This window comes from Pleurodeles waltl, chromosome 4_2 (assembly GCF_031143425.1).
Source record: "Pleurodeles waltl isolate 20211129_DDA chromosome 4_2, aPleWal1.hap1.20221129, whole genome shotgun sequence".
Classification (NCBI taxonomy): Eukaryota; Metazoa; Chordata; class Amphibia; order Caudata; family Salamandridae; genus Pleurodeles; species Pleurodeles waltl.
This window is the reverse complement of record NC_090443.1, coordinates 434639254-434657177: the sequence shown is the minus strand read 5'-3', so window position 1 is coordinate 434657177 and position 17924 is coordinate 434639254. Positions and strand designations below refer to the sequence as shown.

Below are 17924 nucleotides of genomic sequence, written 5' to 3'. Positions count from 1 at the left end.
GCTCCTAGGGTCACTCCTTCGGATATTAGCTGTTGTCATAGTCTGTTGAAAAAGGCATCAGTTTAGCCTGCCCATTTCCTACAATGAAAAATTCGTTTTCTTTTTGAGTTTAAAGAAAATGCCCAAATGAAACGACCTCCCCCTACTTATCAGAGTTACTGCCTCAGTTCTTCAGTTCCAAAAAGAAATTAAAGGCTTGTCTCTTCTCCTATCCCCAACCCTTTCTCGGCCCATACAGCTCCTTCTTCATCATCAGGATACCATCTTACGTGAGTTATGTGCTACACAAATACACATAAAATAGTAACAACTATCATAGCTATCCTTGTTTTGGATCACCTATGGGAGGGAGGGCTGATTACAAATGAAAGATCCAGGTTGTGCTTCAGTTAACTCTTCAATCTTGGAAAAAACATAAGGCTTCAGACACCACTATATCTTACCTTCTAAAGTGGAGATGGATTCAATGATTTCAGCTGGAGCTTCATATCAGTAAAGAAATACTTTCGTTCGGTGGCATGTGTAGCTGCAGATACACATGCTGTGCATAGTCCGCCGTCTGGTGTTGGGTCGGAGTGTTACAAGATGTTTTTCTTCGAAGAAGTCTTTTCGAGTCACGAGACCGAGGGACTCCTCCCACATCGGTTCCATTGCGCATGGGCGTCGACTCCATCTTAGATTGTTTTTTTTCCGCCATCGGGTTCGGACGTGTTCCTTTTCGCTCCGTGTTTCGGGTCGGAAAGTTAGTCAGAATCAACGGAAAATTTGTCGGTATTGTTTCGTTCGGTATCGAGATAGTTAGGGCAAATCGACACCGAGCCTTAAAGAGCTCCGGTAACCCTTCGGGGTATTTTCGATCCCCCGTCGGGGCCTGGTCGGCCCGACCGCGTGCAACATCGAGACTGATGGAACGGACCCCGTTCCGATTCTGTCCTAAATGCCACAGTAAATATCCTTATACAGACCAACATTTGGTCTGTAACTTGTGCCTGTCCCCCGAGCACAAGGAAGAGTCGTGTGAGGCCTGTCGCGCGTTTCGGTCGAGAAAAACGCTCAGGGACCGAAGAGCCAGGAGGTTGCAGATGGCTTCCACGCCGACAGGACAACAAGGGTTCGAGGAGGAGGAAGAAGAAGAAACTTTCTCCATCCGCGATTCGGATTCCGAAGAATTCGACGTCGACGAGCAACCAACCGTGAGTAAGACGTCGAAAGAAAGAATACACGAAAAAACAGACAAAGCCCAGGGGACGCCACTGCCAACAGGCCATGGCATAACCCATAAAGTAGGTGACCGTCCGTCGGCACCGAAAAAGGGCGAGCTGGTGCCGAAGTCGTCCGACTCAGGTCGAGACACAGGCACGCAACACTCTCGGGACCGAGAGAGTGGTGCAAAAAAGGCTCAACACCGAGATAGCGGCACCGAAGCTACTCGACACAGAGATAGCGGCACCGAAGATGGTCGGCACCGAGAGGCCAAGACACCGAAACAGAGAAAGATCTCGTTGGAGCCAAAAACAACTAAAGACACGGTTTCGGTGCTAAAACACCCGGCAACCGAACCAAAAACCAGTTCCTACTCAGAGGAACAATCACTGTCCTCCCAACTAAAAAGACACAGGTTTGAGGAGGAATTACAAACTACAGAGGTAGATCACACTTAAAAGCAGATCTTTATCCAAAGGGGTACAGGGAAAATCAGCACTCTTCCCCCAATCAGAAGAAAAAGGAAACTTGACTTCCAACAACAAGACAAGCCACCACAAGCAAAGGTGGTAAAGAGGGTAACTCCACCACCCTCTCCACCACAGTCAACTCATGTATCACCGGTACAGACTCCACCACAATCACCAGCTCATACCACCATGAGCCAGGATGATCAGGCAGCATGGGACCTCTATGATGCTCCAGTATCGGACAATAGTCCAGAGTCGTACCCAACTAAACCCTCACCACCTGAGGACAGTACAGCATATGCACAGGTGGTAGCTAGGGCAGCCGAATTTCATAATGTATCTCTACATTCGGAGCCTATTGAGGATGACTTCCTCTTTAACACCCTGTCCTCCACCCACAGCCATTATCAAAGCCTTCCCATGCTCCCGGGAATGCTAAGGCACGCTAAACAGATTTTCAAGGAGCCTGTTAAAAGCAGAGCAATAACTGCAAGGGTGGAGAAAAAATACAAGGCACCGCCCACAGACCCTGCTTTTATTACATCACAACTGACACCAGATTCAGTAGTCGTAGGAGCAGCTCGTAAAAGAGCCAACTCGCAGACATCAGGCGACGCACCACCTCCGGACAAGGAGAGCCGCAAGTTTGATGCAGCTGGGAAAAGGGTTGCAGCACAAGCTGCAAATCAGTGGCGCATCGCCAACTCGCAAGCACTCCTAGCGCGATACGACAGGGCCCATTGGGACGAGATGCAGCATCTCATCGAGCACCTCCCCAAAGAATTCCAGAAACAAGCGAAACAAGTGGTTGAAGAGGGGCAGAATATCTCCAACAACCAAATACGTTCTTCTATGGATGCAGCAGATACAGCTGCAAGAACAATAAATACTGTTGTGACAATAAGGAGGCACGCATGGCTGCGCATATCTGGCTTCAAACCTGAGATACAACAGGCAGTGCTCAATATGCCGTTCAATGAACAGCAATTGTTTGGCCCAGAAGTGGACACTGCAATTGAAAAATTAAAAAAGGACACTGACACAGCCAAAGCCATGGGCGCACTCTATTCCCCGCAGGGCAGAGGCACATTTGGCACATTTCGCAAAACAACTTTCAGAGGAGGGTTTCGAGGTCAAGCCACAGAAGCCAGCACCTCACAAACAAGACCACCTACCTACCAGGGACAATATCAAAGGGGTGGCTTTCGAGGCCAATACAGAGGGGGCCAATTCCCAAGAAACCGGGGAAAGTTTCAGGGTCCCAAAACCCCTCAAAATAAACAGTGACTCACAGGTCACACAACCCCTTCACACAACACCAGTGGGGGGAAGACTAAGCCAGTTCCACAAATCATGGGAAGACATAACAACAGACACTTGGGTCTTAGCAATTATCCAACATGGTTATTGCATAGAATTTCTCCAACTCCCTCCAAATGTCCCACCGAAAACACACAATATGTCAAAACAGCATATAGACCTTCTAGGACTAGAAGTTCAAGCATTACTGCAAAAAGACGCAATAGAATTAGTACCAAAAACACAAAAGAACACAGGAGTTTACTCACTGTACTTTCTAATACCGAAAAAGGACAAAACTCTGAGACCAATATTAGATCTCAGAACACTAAACACCTACATCAAATCAGACCACTTTCACATGATCACGTTACAAGACGTAATACCACTACTGAAACAGCAAGACTACAAGACGCGTATTTCCATATACCGATACATCCCTCGCACAGGAAATACCTAAGGTTCGTATTCAAAGGAATACATTACCAATTCAAAGTGTTGCCATTTGGAATAACAACAGCACCATGAGTCTTTACAAAATGTCTAGCAGTAGTAGCTGCACATATCAGGAGGCAGCAAATACACGTGTTTCCGTACCTAGACGATTGGTTAATCAAAACCAACTCGCTAACAAAGTGTTCACACCACACAGATTATGTTATACAAACCCTTTACAAACTAGGTTTCTCCATCAACTATGCAAAGTCACACCTTTTGCCGCGTCAAACACAGCAATACTTAGGAGCGACAATCAGCACAACAAAAGGGATAGCCACTCCAAGTCCACAAAGGGTTCAAAATTTTCACAAGGTGATACAAGCTATGTATCCAACACAAAAGATACACGCAAAGATGGTATTAAAACTCCTAGGCATGATATCCTCATGCATAGCCATTGTCCCAAACGCAAGATTGCACATGCGGCCCTTACAACAGTGCCTAGCATCACAATGGTCACATGCACAGGGTCAACTTCTAGATCTGGTGTTGATAGACCGCCAAACATACATCTCGCTTCTATGGTGGAACAGTACAAATTTAAACAAAGGGGCGGCCTTTCCAAGACCAAGTGCCACAATACGTGATAACAACAGATGCTTCCATGACAGGGTGGGGAGCACACCTCAATCAACACAGCATCCAAGGACAATGGGACGTACATCAAAGAAAGTTTCATATAAATCACCTAGAATTGTTAGCAATATTTCTAGCGTTGAAAGCATTCCAACCAATGATAACCCACAAATACATTCTTGTCAAAACAGACAACATGACAACAATGTATTATTTAAACAAACATGGGGGAACACACTCAACACAGTTGTGTCTCCTAACACAAAAAATATGGCATTGGGCAATTCACAACCACATTCGCCTAATAGCACAGTTTATTCCAGGGATCCAGAACCAGCTAGCAGACAGTCTCTCTCGGGATCACCAACAGGTCCACGAATGGGAAATTCACCCCCAAATCCTGAACACTTACTTCCAAATTTGGGGAACACCTCAAATAGATCTATTTGCAACAAACAAAACGCAAAATGCCAAAACTTCGCATCCAGGTACCCACACCGCGAATCTCAAGGCAATGCTCTATGGATGAATTGGTCAGGGATATTTGCGTACGCTTTCCCCCCTCTCCCTCTCCTTCCATATCTAGTAAACAGATTGAGTCAAAACAAACTCAAACTCATACTAATAGCACCAACATGGGCAAGACAACCTTGGTATACCACACTACTAGACCTGTCAGTAGTACCTCATGTCAAACTACCCAACAGGCCAGATCTGTTAACACAACACAAACAACAGATCAGGCATCCAAACCCAGCATCGCTGAATCTAGCAATTTGGCTCCTGAAATCCTAGAATTTGGACACTTAAACCTCACACAAGAGTGTATAGAGGTCATAAAACAAGCTAGACGACCATCCACTAGACACTGCTATGCAAGTAAATGGAAAAGATTTGTTTGTTACTGCCATAATAATCAAGTCCAACCATTGCATGCATCTCCAAAAGATGTAGTAGGATATTTACTACATTTACAAAAATCAAATCTAGCTTTCTCTTCCATAATACATCTCGCAGCAATATCTGCTTACCTGCAGATTACTCATTCAACTTCCCTATTTAGAATACCTGTCATTAAAGCGTTTATGGAGGGCCTAAAGAGAATTATACCACCAAGGACACCACCTGTTCCTTCATGGAACCTCAACATTGTCTTGACAAGGCTCATGGGTCCACCTTTCGAACCCATGCATTCTTGTGAAATGCAATACTTAATGTGGAAAGTTGCATTTCTCATTGCCATCACATCTCTAAGAAGAGTAAGTGAAATACAGGCGTTTACCATACAAGAACCATTTATTCAAATACACAAAAATAAGGTAGTTCTAAGAACAAATCCAAAATTCTTACCAAAGGTTATCTCACCGTTCCACTTAAACCAAACAGTGGAATTACCAGTGTTCTTCCCACAGCCAGATTCAATAGCTGAAAGGGCACTACATACATTAGACATCAAAAGAGCGCTAATGTACTACATTGACAGGACAAAAGAAATTAGGAAGACAAAACAACTATTTATTGCCTTCCAAAAACCTCATACAGGAAATCCAATTTCAAAACAAGGTATCGCCAGATGGATAGTAAAGTGCATCCAAACCTGCTATCTTAAAGCAAAAAGAGAACTGCCTATTACACCAAAGGCACACTCAACCAGAAAGAAAGGTGCTACTATGGCCTTTCTCGGAAATATTCCAATGACCGAAATATGTAAGGCAGCAACATGGTCTACGCCTCATACATTTACTAAACACTACTGTGTAGATGTGTTATCTGCACAACAGGCCACAGTAGGTCAAGCCGTACTAAGAACTTTATTTCAAACTACTTCCACTCCTACAGGCTGAACCAAAGCTTTTGGGGAGATAACTGCTTACTAGTCTATGCACAGCATGTGTATCTGCAGCTACACATGCCACCGAACGGAAAATGTCACTTACCCAGTGTACATCTGTTCGTGGCATTAGTCGCTGCAGATTCACATGCGCCCACCCTCCTCCCCGGGAGCCTGTAGCCGTTTAGAAGTAGATTTTGAATATTTGTACATTTGTAAATATATTACATTAAACCTTCATTTTGTACATACGTATTTATTCCATTGCATGGGCACTATTATTAGCATACACAACTCCTACCTCACCCTCTGCGGGGAAAACAATCTAAGATGGAGTCGACGCCCATGCGCAATGGAACCGAAGTGGGAGGAGTCCCTCGGTCTCGTGACTCGAAAAGACTTCTTCGAAGAAAAACAACTTGTAACACTCCGGCCCAACACCAGACGGCGGACTATGCACAGCATGTGAATCTGCAGCGACTAATGCCACGAACAGATGTACACTGGGTAAGTGACATTTTCCTTCTGTGTACTGCACAACTAGACCAAGAGGACTGCACTTGTGACTTAGGGCCACATGTAGTAAAGTCTGAGATTGCGACTCGGAAATTGCGAGTCTGTCCGACTTGCAATTTCCGAGTCGCAATCTCAGATGCAGAACGGTGTCTCAGACACCGTCTGCGACTCGCTATGGGGTCGCAAAGACCCACCTCATCAATATTCATGAGGTGGGTTGTATTTTGCTACCCCATAGCGAGTCCCTGCACTCACAGGGATTGTGGCCTGCTGAAGTCAGCAGACCTCCATGTCTGTGACTGCTTTTTAAATAAAGCACTTTTTTTTTTTTTCATTTTGCAGCCCGTTTTCCTTAAAGGAAAACGAGTTGCAAAATGAAAAAAATACCGAAACCATTTGGTTTCGTGTTTTCAGAGTAGGCAGTGGTCCATAGGACCACTGCCTGCTCTGAAAAAATATTTTTGTCGACATTCACAAAGGGGAAGGGGTCCCATGGGGACCCCTCCCCTTTTGCGAATGAGTTACCACCAGTGTGACACTGGTGGTAACTGCGAGTTGCTTTGCGACCGCATTCACAATCACAAAGCAATTCTGAATAGCGATGCGAGTCGCAAATAGGCAGGGAACACCCCTTCCTATTTGCGAGTCGCATTCACAAATTGCGAGTCGGTACTGACATTTTCGCAGTTTGCGACATGAAAACGGCTTGCTACATCTGGCCCTTAATGGGCAAACCTTCAACTTGGGTAACATTGTGAATGCTTTATCCATTTGGTAGCAGCAAGACAGAGTGTTATACTATATCTCCTTTTCATTGAAAAGCTGTCTGAAGAGGGCAAGGTTCCCTCTACAGCCAGACTGAAGCAAGGTGAAATGACTTTGTTGCCACTACTTGCCACATCCATTGATGAGTCTGTGGTCAATTTCAGGAAAATAGGTAACGCACATTGCATTTCCATACAGAAGTCAGAAGTAAAATCTAGTCAGAGATGTAGAGAGGTTAATCCTCTTGTTTTCATGTCCTGCCTGAGGAGGAGGATTTCCTATTTATACACTCAAAATCAGATCACTCAGTGCAATTTGTCACTATGCTCAAGGGAATGCTTAGGGCAGCTCCTGCCATCTTTGCTCAATGGATCAAGGTCAAGGTTGTTACGCTTCACTTAGAGAAGATTTTAAAGCCCCCCCCCATCCGACCCCCTATACATCAAGTGTCATGTGCCCTCTGACTCTGGTGGTGCACACTGCTTGTGAATGAGCCTCTGCACAAGCCACTCGGGATGTGCCTCCCCCACATAGAGAGCAAACTCATTGACACAGCTGGGAAAAGGATAGCAGATAGAGCTACCACTCAGAGGCAGATTGCAAATTCCATTGGATTCTTCTCGTGTTATGGCAGGGCTCAGTGGTAGAAGATAGAGGAACTCATCCAACCTCTCCCTGGCCAGTTCAGGAAAAGGAAGGAGGAAATAATAGCAAAAGGGAAAACCACTTTAAACACCACTTTACACTGTGCCTCTGAAGCTGCTGACACCACTGTGAGAGAAGTAAACATCTCCATCACGCTTAGCTGCCATCACGCTTAGCTTTGCAAATCTGGCTACAAGCTAGAAGTCCAGAGACATCTCAGCAACCTGCCTTTTGATGGAGTGCATCTCTTTCGAACTGAGGTTATTGAGACTAGAAAAAACCCAAAAAGGACACTATCTTGCAGAGTCAATGGGTCTCTTGCCATACAGCAAAGACCGCTTCCCCTGAGCAATCACACACATACCAAAAGCAGCAGTAGTCACACCATAAAGGCAGCAGGGGCCACGGCTATAGAGCATACAGGGGTAACATCTACAACAAAGGTAGAGGTAGAAGGGCCTACAGCAATGGCCTACTTCCCCCACATTACCTCCCATCATGCAGCACTGGTGGGGGGGATTTCAAGATGTCCTTCCACGCTGGGAGGAAATCAAACTGATGGGTTCTTACAGTCATCACCCAAGGGTATTGCCTAAAACTGCTCTCAACCCCACAAAACATTCCACCCCGGTCTCATACCATGAGCTCAGACCACCTCCATTTCTACACTAGAATGTCATATCCCTTTTCCTAAAACAAGCAATAGGAGCAGTGCCTCCTTATCAACGAGGCCAAGGAGGTTGCTCTCAATATTTCCTTATCCCCCCAAAAAAGCCAATGCTCAATCTCAGGACTCTCAACACAGACATTTTCTCAGAAGATTTCCACATGGCAACCCTACAGGATGTGATCCCTCTACTACAGCAAATCCACCTCATGATGGTGCTAGACATCAAGGTCTTTACTTTCGTATACCAATCCACCTTGCCCATCAGCGCGATCTCCGGTTTATGGTAAGTGGTTAGCACTTCCAATACAAAGGGCTCCTTTTCAGCCTCAAGAGTCTTCACAAGATGCCTACCAGTTGCCACCACAGGGAAGAGGGCACTCACGTTCTACCCTACTTAGATGACTGGCTGATCACGATGGCTACCAGGCAGCAGTGCTGAAACCACATTCAAGCTACCATCTCTCTTCTCCATAGTAAGGGTTAAGTCCCACCTCCAGCACCTTCGTGTGCAACCTTTTCTCATGTCCATCCTAATGCTGTTACTGGTAAGGCGTACCCAAACCAACAGAGAGTGCTAGCTTTCCAACAACTGCTGTCTCTCAGTCAAATGGTCCTCTTTCAGTCAGAATAGGTGTGTGCCTCCTAGGCATGATGCCCTTCTGCATAGCCATAGTTCACCATTCCAGACTCCACATGGGTCTACTATCAATGCACCTCTCAGGATAGTGGTCACAAGCAGAGGGTCACAGGGCAGATCTAGTGTTGATAATGGCCAATACTTATTGCTCTCTGCAGGAGTGGAACATCAACAGCTTGTTGCAGGGCTGTCCCTATATAGACATCATCCGCAAGTGGCCACAAGAGACACCTCCCTCTCAGGATGGGGGCTCATCTCCAAATCATGAAAATTCGGGGTTTGAGATTCCCTCATAAAAAGGTCTCCAAATCAATTGTCTAAAGCCTCTATCCTTTCTCCTAGCTGTAGAAGTTTTCTTTTAAAACTTCAGTGCAAGGTAGTCCTCGTCAAAACAGGCAATATGACCACCATGTATTACCTACAGAAACAGGAGGGGGGGGGCAGGGAGATGGGAGGTAGGGGGGCATTCACTTACTTCAGCTTTCAGCATTAGCGCAGCAGATATGACTTACTAGCAGTGTATCTTCTAGGAGTGGATAACAGCTTTGCAGAACTCCTCAGCAGGATGCATCAACAAGTCCATGAGTAGGCACTCCATTTACAAGTCCTCCTCTCATACTTCCACTGCTGTCCCACAAATAGACCTAGCTTCACCACTCACGAAAACACAGAATGTCAAAGCTTTGCCTCGAGTTCCCACACCCCCAGAATAGAGGCAATGCTCAATGGATGAATTAGTCAGGAGGATTTGTTTACGATTTTCTTCCTCTCCCATTTCTTCCATTTCTGGTGAGGAAGCTTTGGCAAACCTCTTTCACTCTCATTTTGGTATCTTCCACCTGTGCCAGAGAACCCTGGTTCTCAACACTCCTCAAGAGTTCTGTCACTTGCGACAAGAATCTCCCCAATGGCTGGACTTTCACACACAAAAAAAAACTGTCTCAGACCCCCAAACAGCTCATCCTAGCAATCTGTCACCTGAGTTCTTAGAGCCTGATACCTCTGTTTGCCACAAGAGTGCATAGGCATCCTAAAAAAAAAACTCACAGACCCACTCCCCACGCTTGTTATGCCACTTATTGGCCACTTCATCCCCTTAAACCCACTGTCCACTACCTACTTCAGCTTCAAAAGACAGGGTTAACTTACACATCCATACGCCTATACTTAGCTGCAGTAGCCACTTACTTACAAAACAGAGAACATTCTTAAGTTCTTAGTTGCAGTAGCCACTTACTTACAAAAGGGAGAACATTCTTCAGTTCCTGTCATTAGGGCTTTTATGGAAGACCTCAAGAGTCATTCCACCCAGGGTTTTGCCCCAAGTTCCTCCTCAAGGTTATATCTCCCTTTCACCTCAACCAAACGTTTGAACTGTCAGTCTTTTTCCCACACCCAGACTCCGTGGCTGTTAGACCTCTTCATAAATTAGATGTCATATATGCTCTGATGTAGTATACAGGCAGAACTAAACCCTTTCATAAAACTCAGCAATTAGTTGTCACCTTTGCTAAACCCCATAAAGGTCAGGCAATATGTAAACCTGGCATAGCTAGGCGTGTTGGCAAATGTATCCAAACCTGCTATGATAATGCCAAAAGAACTCTGCCTATCCCTCCTAGGGCACACTCAACCTGTAAGAGGGTTGTAACAATGGCTTTCGTAGGAAACACTCCCATAGTCGCCATGGTTTTCTTGGGAAACCTTCCTATAGCCAATATATGTAAGGTAGCTAAGTAGTCAACTTCACATACTCTGATCAAACACTATTCTTTAGATGAGTTGCAGTAGGCTAGAGGTGGCCAGACAGACTTGAGAACAGTGTTTCAGACATCTGCATCTTACGCTAGCTAACCACCGCTTTCTGGGATACTATTTACAGTCTAAGCAGAGTATCTGTATCTACAATCCTGCATGCTAAGAACATTAAATGTTACCCTGTAAGCATCTGTTTGTGGCATGTAGTGCTGTAGACTTGCATGCTCCCACCCACCCACCTACCAAGGAGCCAGTGTCCGTTGCATGTCTTCTTCCTCAGCACTTAAACCTCACACGATCCTCACTTTTCACTCCATACTTACTCTCACCCGCTATGCGAAAAACAATCTGACTGTGGAGTCAATGGCCATGTGAATACGTGCTGAGAAAGGAGTCCCTCAATACCCCGTGACTCAACACTTCTTTGAAGAAAAACAACTTGAAGCATCCCAGCCCAACATGAGATGGCAGGAGTATACTGAGCATGTGGGTCTACAGCACCACATGCTACAAACAGCTGCTTACAGAGTAAGTAACATTTTCCTTCTGTAACGTTTGTATTTTTCATAAATTCACATGTGATCCACCCCCTTCCCTTTTCATTGGACTCCATCTCTCTCCATCTCTTTGGCTGAAGTATGAGTGAAATAGTGTTGTGGTTATACTGCGGTGCTCATTGAGTTTACATGTGCACTGTTATTGACTACCGACAGATGAGAATAATTCAAGCATGTGTACCAAAACTGGGGTTCTGTCTTTACAAGTACATAACATTTTTATTCTGTATGGTTGGAATTCTCTGCTAGTGATGGAGTCCCAGAGAAGGCTAGTGTGGGTACAGTTGACTTTTCAAATGGTGGGGGAATTGTTTTGATGAAGCTGTCTTAACTACAGATGGAAATATTGGGGAGGCATCTGAGTTGAGGCAAACCTTCATACAGTAGAGTTGTTGGTTGGTGCAGAAGGGCTCTGTGAATGCAAGACTATGTAGAGTTGTATGTTGTTTGGTCGAGCGCATTCCCAGTTGAAGGCTACCTTATTTCCATTTGAATTGTCGGTTCATGGAGGGTACCTTCAGCGAAATCCCGCCTGGGTAAAATTGAACTGTTGCTGGTGCGATAGTTCTTTCAGTGAAAGCAAGCTTATCTCCATTCGAGTGGCCTGCTGATAGCAAAGTCTCTCAATGAAGTCTATCCAGGGATACAGCTGAATTGTTGCTTGTGGGGCAGTCTCGATGCAAATCTTGCACTTTGGTTAGGTTTCATCCTACATACCGGTGGTAATATAGATGGATGTTTTAGAGCACTATGCTAGGAGCATAGTATAATGTTGGCAATGAGAGGTCTTAGTTGGAGCCGAAACTAGACAGTACCCTTCTACGAGTAAGTTTTGAGGCCCCATGCCAGATCTGGCTTCAGCAGTGGTAATAGTCCTTGTCATTAGGTTAGGTGACTCAGTGTGGATTGAGTCTGGGCGCAGGCAGAGATGGTTGGGAGTGGTCTCTGTGTGGTCCCAGTCTGAGTGTAGCTTGAAGAGTTTTCGCAGAGGCGCTCGCTCACTTTGGAGCCTTTGCATAGGTGTACAGCAATGGTAAGGTGAGTTCTCACTGTGGCTGTAGTGTAGGTACAGTTGGAAATGTTTGTGCAGTGGATCGATCATTGGTGATGGGGTTTAGGGGTGTCAGGCATCCATGTTATCTAGATGGAGTTGAAACGGTTGCTTAGGAGGGGTCTTGATACAAGAACATCTAGTAGAATGAAATTCCCCTTTAAGGTGGCTTTGGCGTGAGTACAGATGTACATATGGTGACCCTCAGCAAGGCTTTCCAGTTTAGTTTCTTCTGAAGCAGGTGTGATGGAGTGACTGGAGGAGACTTTCCTTATGAAAGTTGTGTTTCCTTGTTTGCATGCATGTTGAGCTGCAACTAGGAGGGTTTCTGAACGGCTGCATATACAGAGTGTGTTTTTCCTACCTTGTTTTGATGAAAAATATAGAGGGTGCACGGCAATTTAGCCCCAGCCTCATCCTAAATAGATATCTGAAATTAGGTAACTGCTATTTCTACCCAGTGACGTGTTTTTATCTCGCTTAGGCATGGGCTTTGGAGACCGCACCAGCACTTTCTGTGGTACCCCAGAATTTCTTGCTCCAGAGGTGCTAACGGATACATCTTACACACGAGCAGTGGACTGGTGGGGCTTTGGTGTCCTGGTGTATGAGATGATGGTGGGCGAGGTAAGCTTCAAACTGTCATAAGAGGATGTCAGGGTTTCAGCCATTTCTCATGGCTTGCCCACTTCTTTTGAGCCGTAAATGAGGGCCATGTTTAGTGAGTTTTAGCATCTGATCTTTTTGCTTATGTGTACTTATAGGCTGACAGAGGCTATGGATGGTAGTATATTGTTTCTATACGATAGTAATGGGTGTGAGCAGTACCTCTTATTCCTCGGAATCATTATTTATTAAATTAGATTTTTGTAAAGCAAGAGCATACTAGAAGAAAATGAAATAAATGTATGAGATCAAATAATGTTTAATTATGCATTGGTCCAGAAAATTAACTAATAGATTTGATACAGCAGCAAACAATTATGATTTAAAATGACCAAGAGCAAGGAAAAATATATGTATGTGGAAGTTTGGCAATTCAAAAATCATTTGATAATAGGGGCAAAAAAGTAGATTTTATCTGCAATTAAGTACGATCTGTGGTCCATGAGACTTCTGAAAAGAAAGGTTGCAGAAGAGCTGCTAGTATTGTTTCCGCTAGTGCGGGCGACCTGCCCCGGACCGTAATCATTCGCATAGATTTGCAGCGCGCAAAATTCAGTTGGGAAATTAATGATAACTGCGTGGTATGTCAAGGTTTCGATGTTTTATTGTGCGAGTTGGTAAACCTTTTGCCATAAGTTTGCCTTTCTTTTTGTTTCTACTGTAAAATTTAGTCAAATGCTAGAAATAAGAGGCAGCGTGACGAGTTATTTAAAAATAACTCGCAAGATAAACACAACTTCCCATTTTTTTGCACTTGTGCCAGTGTACTACTAAGAGCTCGTACTTTAGATGATATGGTAACTGAGGTCCAGGGAGATTAAGTGACCTGTGCAGGATAACATCAAGTAGTGAAGTAGAGATGCACGACTTAACATAACACAAATAAACTTTGCGTGGAGGGGAAGTGAGAATATCTGTGCACCCAGGCAGTTAACTATGGCTTTGAACGTTTAACCTATGTGTATTTTTCATTTCTTTCTATTTTCTATTTTATCATTGCACCATCAGACTATTTTAACCCCCACTATCCCGTGGGCTCCAGGGAGTTTAATAAACTATAGCAATAAAAAATGATTCATGCGTGCTATTGTGTGTTTGTCATGTATGTGTCAGTAGGTGTCTTTTGGGGTGCACCCTATGCCTCTGCCTGCATTTGTATTTGAATTACATGTATCTGATTACAGGCCCGAAATGACAATGCAGTAGGGACTGGGTTTGCCATTAAAAAAAAAACGATCTCATAATAGAGAGGGGATGAATGCTGTTTACACCGCGTGCATTTATGTAGGCGGATAGAGATGGGAATGGAGAGATGGAAGACGGACAATCTGAGAAATAAAGATAGGAGAGAAGAGGGACTAAACTCAATTCAAGCATAACAAGTGCGGACCACTGCAACTGCCCCAGTGGGCTTTTGAATGAACAGATGTACATTCATTTTTAAAACGTTTCTTTTAGAGAAATTCCTCAAACAACCCTGCAAAGTGTATTTTAAAATACTTTTAAATGTTCATAGCCTCACTTTTTTTCTTTGTAGATTTCTGAACAATAGAACCTCCTAAAAAAAAGCCATTATTACTGTCTATGAAAGGTCCTCTTCAAAAGTGATGGTTCCAAAATGATTGTGACGCAATAGGTTCCTAATCTTTATTTTAAGTAAGCAGCTGCCTTACATTGTGAATCCTCATCCATGCTTCTAGTAACCTCTCTTTTACTATGGTAAATTCTCAGAGTAAATTTTTGGCAATATTAATATTTTGCATTTCTAAGTTGAGGGAGTCAATGCCTATATGTCCATGAAAGGCCTTCTACGTGTGCAGAGGAGATGGGGAGGGGTCTTCCTTCACTTAGTGGTTAGACCTTTTGTTACATTTTCAGTTGCTGTTCCCTCTACAGAGGGAGGGGGACATACATGCATGACGAGCAAGTCTGGACCCATCCTGTGGCACTAAACTCCGTTCTAGATCGAGTTCTGGACTTCGCCTGACTCACTACTGTCCCTGTCAGTGGAGACAAAGCCAGTACTCTCAGCATGAGCAGAGGCATAACCACTTCGCTTTTTACAGAAGCCCAGTAGCATAGCCCTACTCTGACTACATGCCATGCTGTTGGATGTCTGCTCTAGGTTTCGTGGTGCAATCTTTGCTGCACTGACTGCCAATAGTTAGAGGCAGTAATGCAGCATGTCTACATTACCCAGAGATTATACCTACCTTCGAAACACATTCAGATCCAGTTCAGAATACATTATTTGCCATGCAGTGTGCTCAACGTTCCCAAAGAGACTTACATTTTGCTCCCTGTAAATGTACACTGAAGCCATGTATGATCAATGTTTCCGGCTACATGTCCACTTAGTTTTGAAAAAATAGTGTCAAAAGCAATGTTAAGGCACGCTTCAAAATGCATTTAAATGCTGTTCAATTTTCACCACTATCACTGACCACATATGCTTCAAAGTTTACCCCTCAATTTCCCCCAAACTCCTTGTGCAAGACCCCAGAAAGTCTCTACAAAGTTCTCTTTAAATATCATTACGTTTGATCAAATGTTACCGTTCCTTTGCTCTTCACATTATAGGCTTTGTCACATATATGTTACAGGGAACACACGCTCCGTAAAATTCTATCAAGCTTCCACCAGTATTCCTGTCCATGGTTATTTGAAGAAGAGGGTACTGTTGATAGTGGACAGGAATCCTACAGGATGTAGCCTGCATTTTCAGGAATAGGTGATTTTTTCAGCTTTAAAAAACAAAACATGATTGAAAAATGGGTCATGTCTGAAACGTGCAAGGTTGTGGTTTCAGATTTTTGGAGCTAATCCCAAAAAGGAGTGGGTTAGAATGGAGGCTTCATTCCTAATTGTTTCCAGTATAAGAATGCTGGTACCATAAAGGTATGTTCATCAACCCTACAGCCACAAGATTAGCCCGTCTGGCCTTCATCCTAGCAAAGCGAACAGTCATTTCCAAATGGAAGTCAGGAGCCACACCCTCATCGACCACATTGTCCATGGCCCTCCTTGAGTGGGCGGTGCAAACATTCTGCACTGCACAGGGAAGAGACCAGAAGGCTCTGGAAGAGTCCCCTTGCAACAGCTTAAGACATATTCCTAGAGTGCTTAACAGCTACATTGGTCAGAAGTGCTCCCCTCTGGAGGCAACAGCATTCACCCCAAATCGACTACATCCCTCATCCACAGTATCCCCCAAAACTGTGGACCTTTTCAACGCTCCACACTAACAGTTGTCCTCGCCACAAGAAGTTACCCACCTGCCTCAGTCATACTGCCAGGTTCCCCTTTTGCTCCGGCTATGCCCCCTGCTTAAACACTACTTCTTTCTCCCCTCCCCCCCATTCCCAGTTCGTCACTCATGTTGGACCTATCCCAGTACACAATATTGTTCCCTTCTCTGTCCAGTCTCTCATGGATGCCGCAAAAGGATACTGAAAGCGCTCACTTTTCACACTACCAAAAACAGCAACAACTCTGAGTCATCTAATAGGTCTTACTATCATGCAATACAATATATACGCCATTGTTGTGATTATGTTCACCCTTGCATGTGTGCATTTTACAATGAGTTGTAATGTTCTCAAAATTAAAAATGCAATTAATACTTTGTTTAAAAAAAACTTGTGTTTCCATCTTCATAATAATATAAAATGTGCTTTTCAGGTAATTTGCCTGTGTTATATCCAGAGCTTTGAATATAATGCAGGGATTTTTAAAAGTGAGGGGGCTTTAAGTGGGTTCAATCAATGTTGGCATGATGTTTTAAAATTCCGTTGTGTCTCTAATCGTTTTTGAGGTTGTACAATGGACAACTTTGAGGGGAGCTCATAGAATAGTGTGGGTGGTGGGAGGAGAGGCGGCAGTGAGAGTAGCCATCCCATATTCCACGATCGGGGTTATCAGTGTCTATTTAAGATGTTTCTCTGCAATGGGTTTCATAATTGTTTTGATTAGTCTTTTCTGAGGTTGAGCACCTCAGTGATTTTTTTTTATGGGCATCTAGGTTTAGTTTATCTAACATGAAGGCACTTGACATTCCGGATTATCTCGGGGCAAATATCTACTTGCTTGAGGTGAGGCAGACATATTTTTCTGGTGTTGTTTATGGAGACATAGGTGATTACTAGGAATTTGGTGGATTTTTTTTGTTTTTTTTTTCATTAAAACACTATTGATTTTGAATGTATTGGATTTTGTTTTGGTTTTGATTGAGTTTTGTTTTCATTCTAGTCACCCAACTTTGCAGTTCCAAAAGGTTTTCTTTAAGATGTTGATGGAGGTCTTATTAATAACTGTAAAATAAACCTATGCCATCAGCTTATTGGTGGTAACATAGGCCCAATGTCTGTGAACTTCCCAAGAAGTTTAAAATGTAAGATAAATATGTGTACCAGTATTAAATTACATGGGACACCCAAAATGTGTTTTTACTGCACATGATTAAGAGTCATGGTTTGTGGGCAGTATTATCATTTTCCACGTGATGGGTAATGGCAAGAGTAGTATCCTTTCAATACACGGGACAGCAGTTTGGTTTGGGTGTAGATGTGTTGCCTTGGTTGGATCAGATGGAACAGGTCTCCAGGCAGCATCTTTGCTTTTCCATGTCTTGGCTGAAGGTGTGGATTGTAGCTTGGCTTCCTAGAGGATGGCTCCTAATGCTAGTAGTACTTAAGTTCTGTATTTTATACTAGATGTGGGCATCAGACAATGTAGGTTTTTGTGAAGTACACAGCCTTGTCTTATGGTGGAAGAAGATGAGGA

The 17924-nt window shown here is 44.0% G+C and overlaps 1 protein-coding gene across 3 annotated transcripts in view; it reads left to right on the top strand.

The window, feature by feature from the left end:
• Positions 1-17924, top strand: part of PKN1 (protein kinase N1) — a 461693-nt gene that overhangs the window by 423117 nt on the left and 20652 nt on the right. For all 3 annotated transcript variants that reach the window (XM_069231709.1, XM_069231708.1, XM_069231707.1), the window contains exon 19: positions 12961-13103. In XM_069231709.1, coding sequence (XP_069087810.1) covers positions 12961-13103 — 143 coding nt within the window. The remainder of the gene's footprint in view (positions 1-12960; positions 13104-17924) is intronic.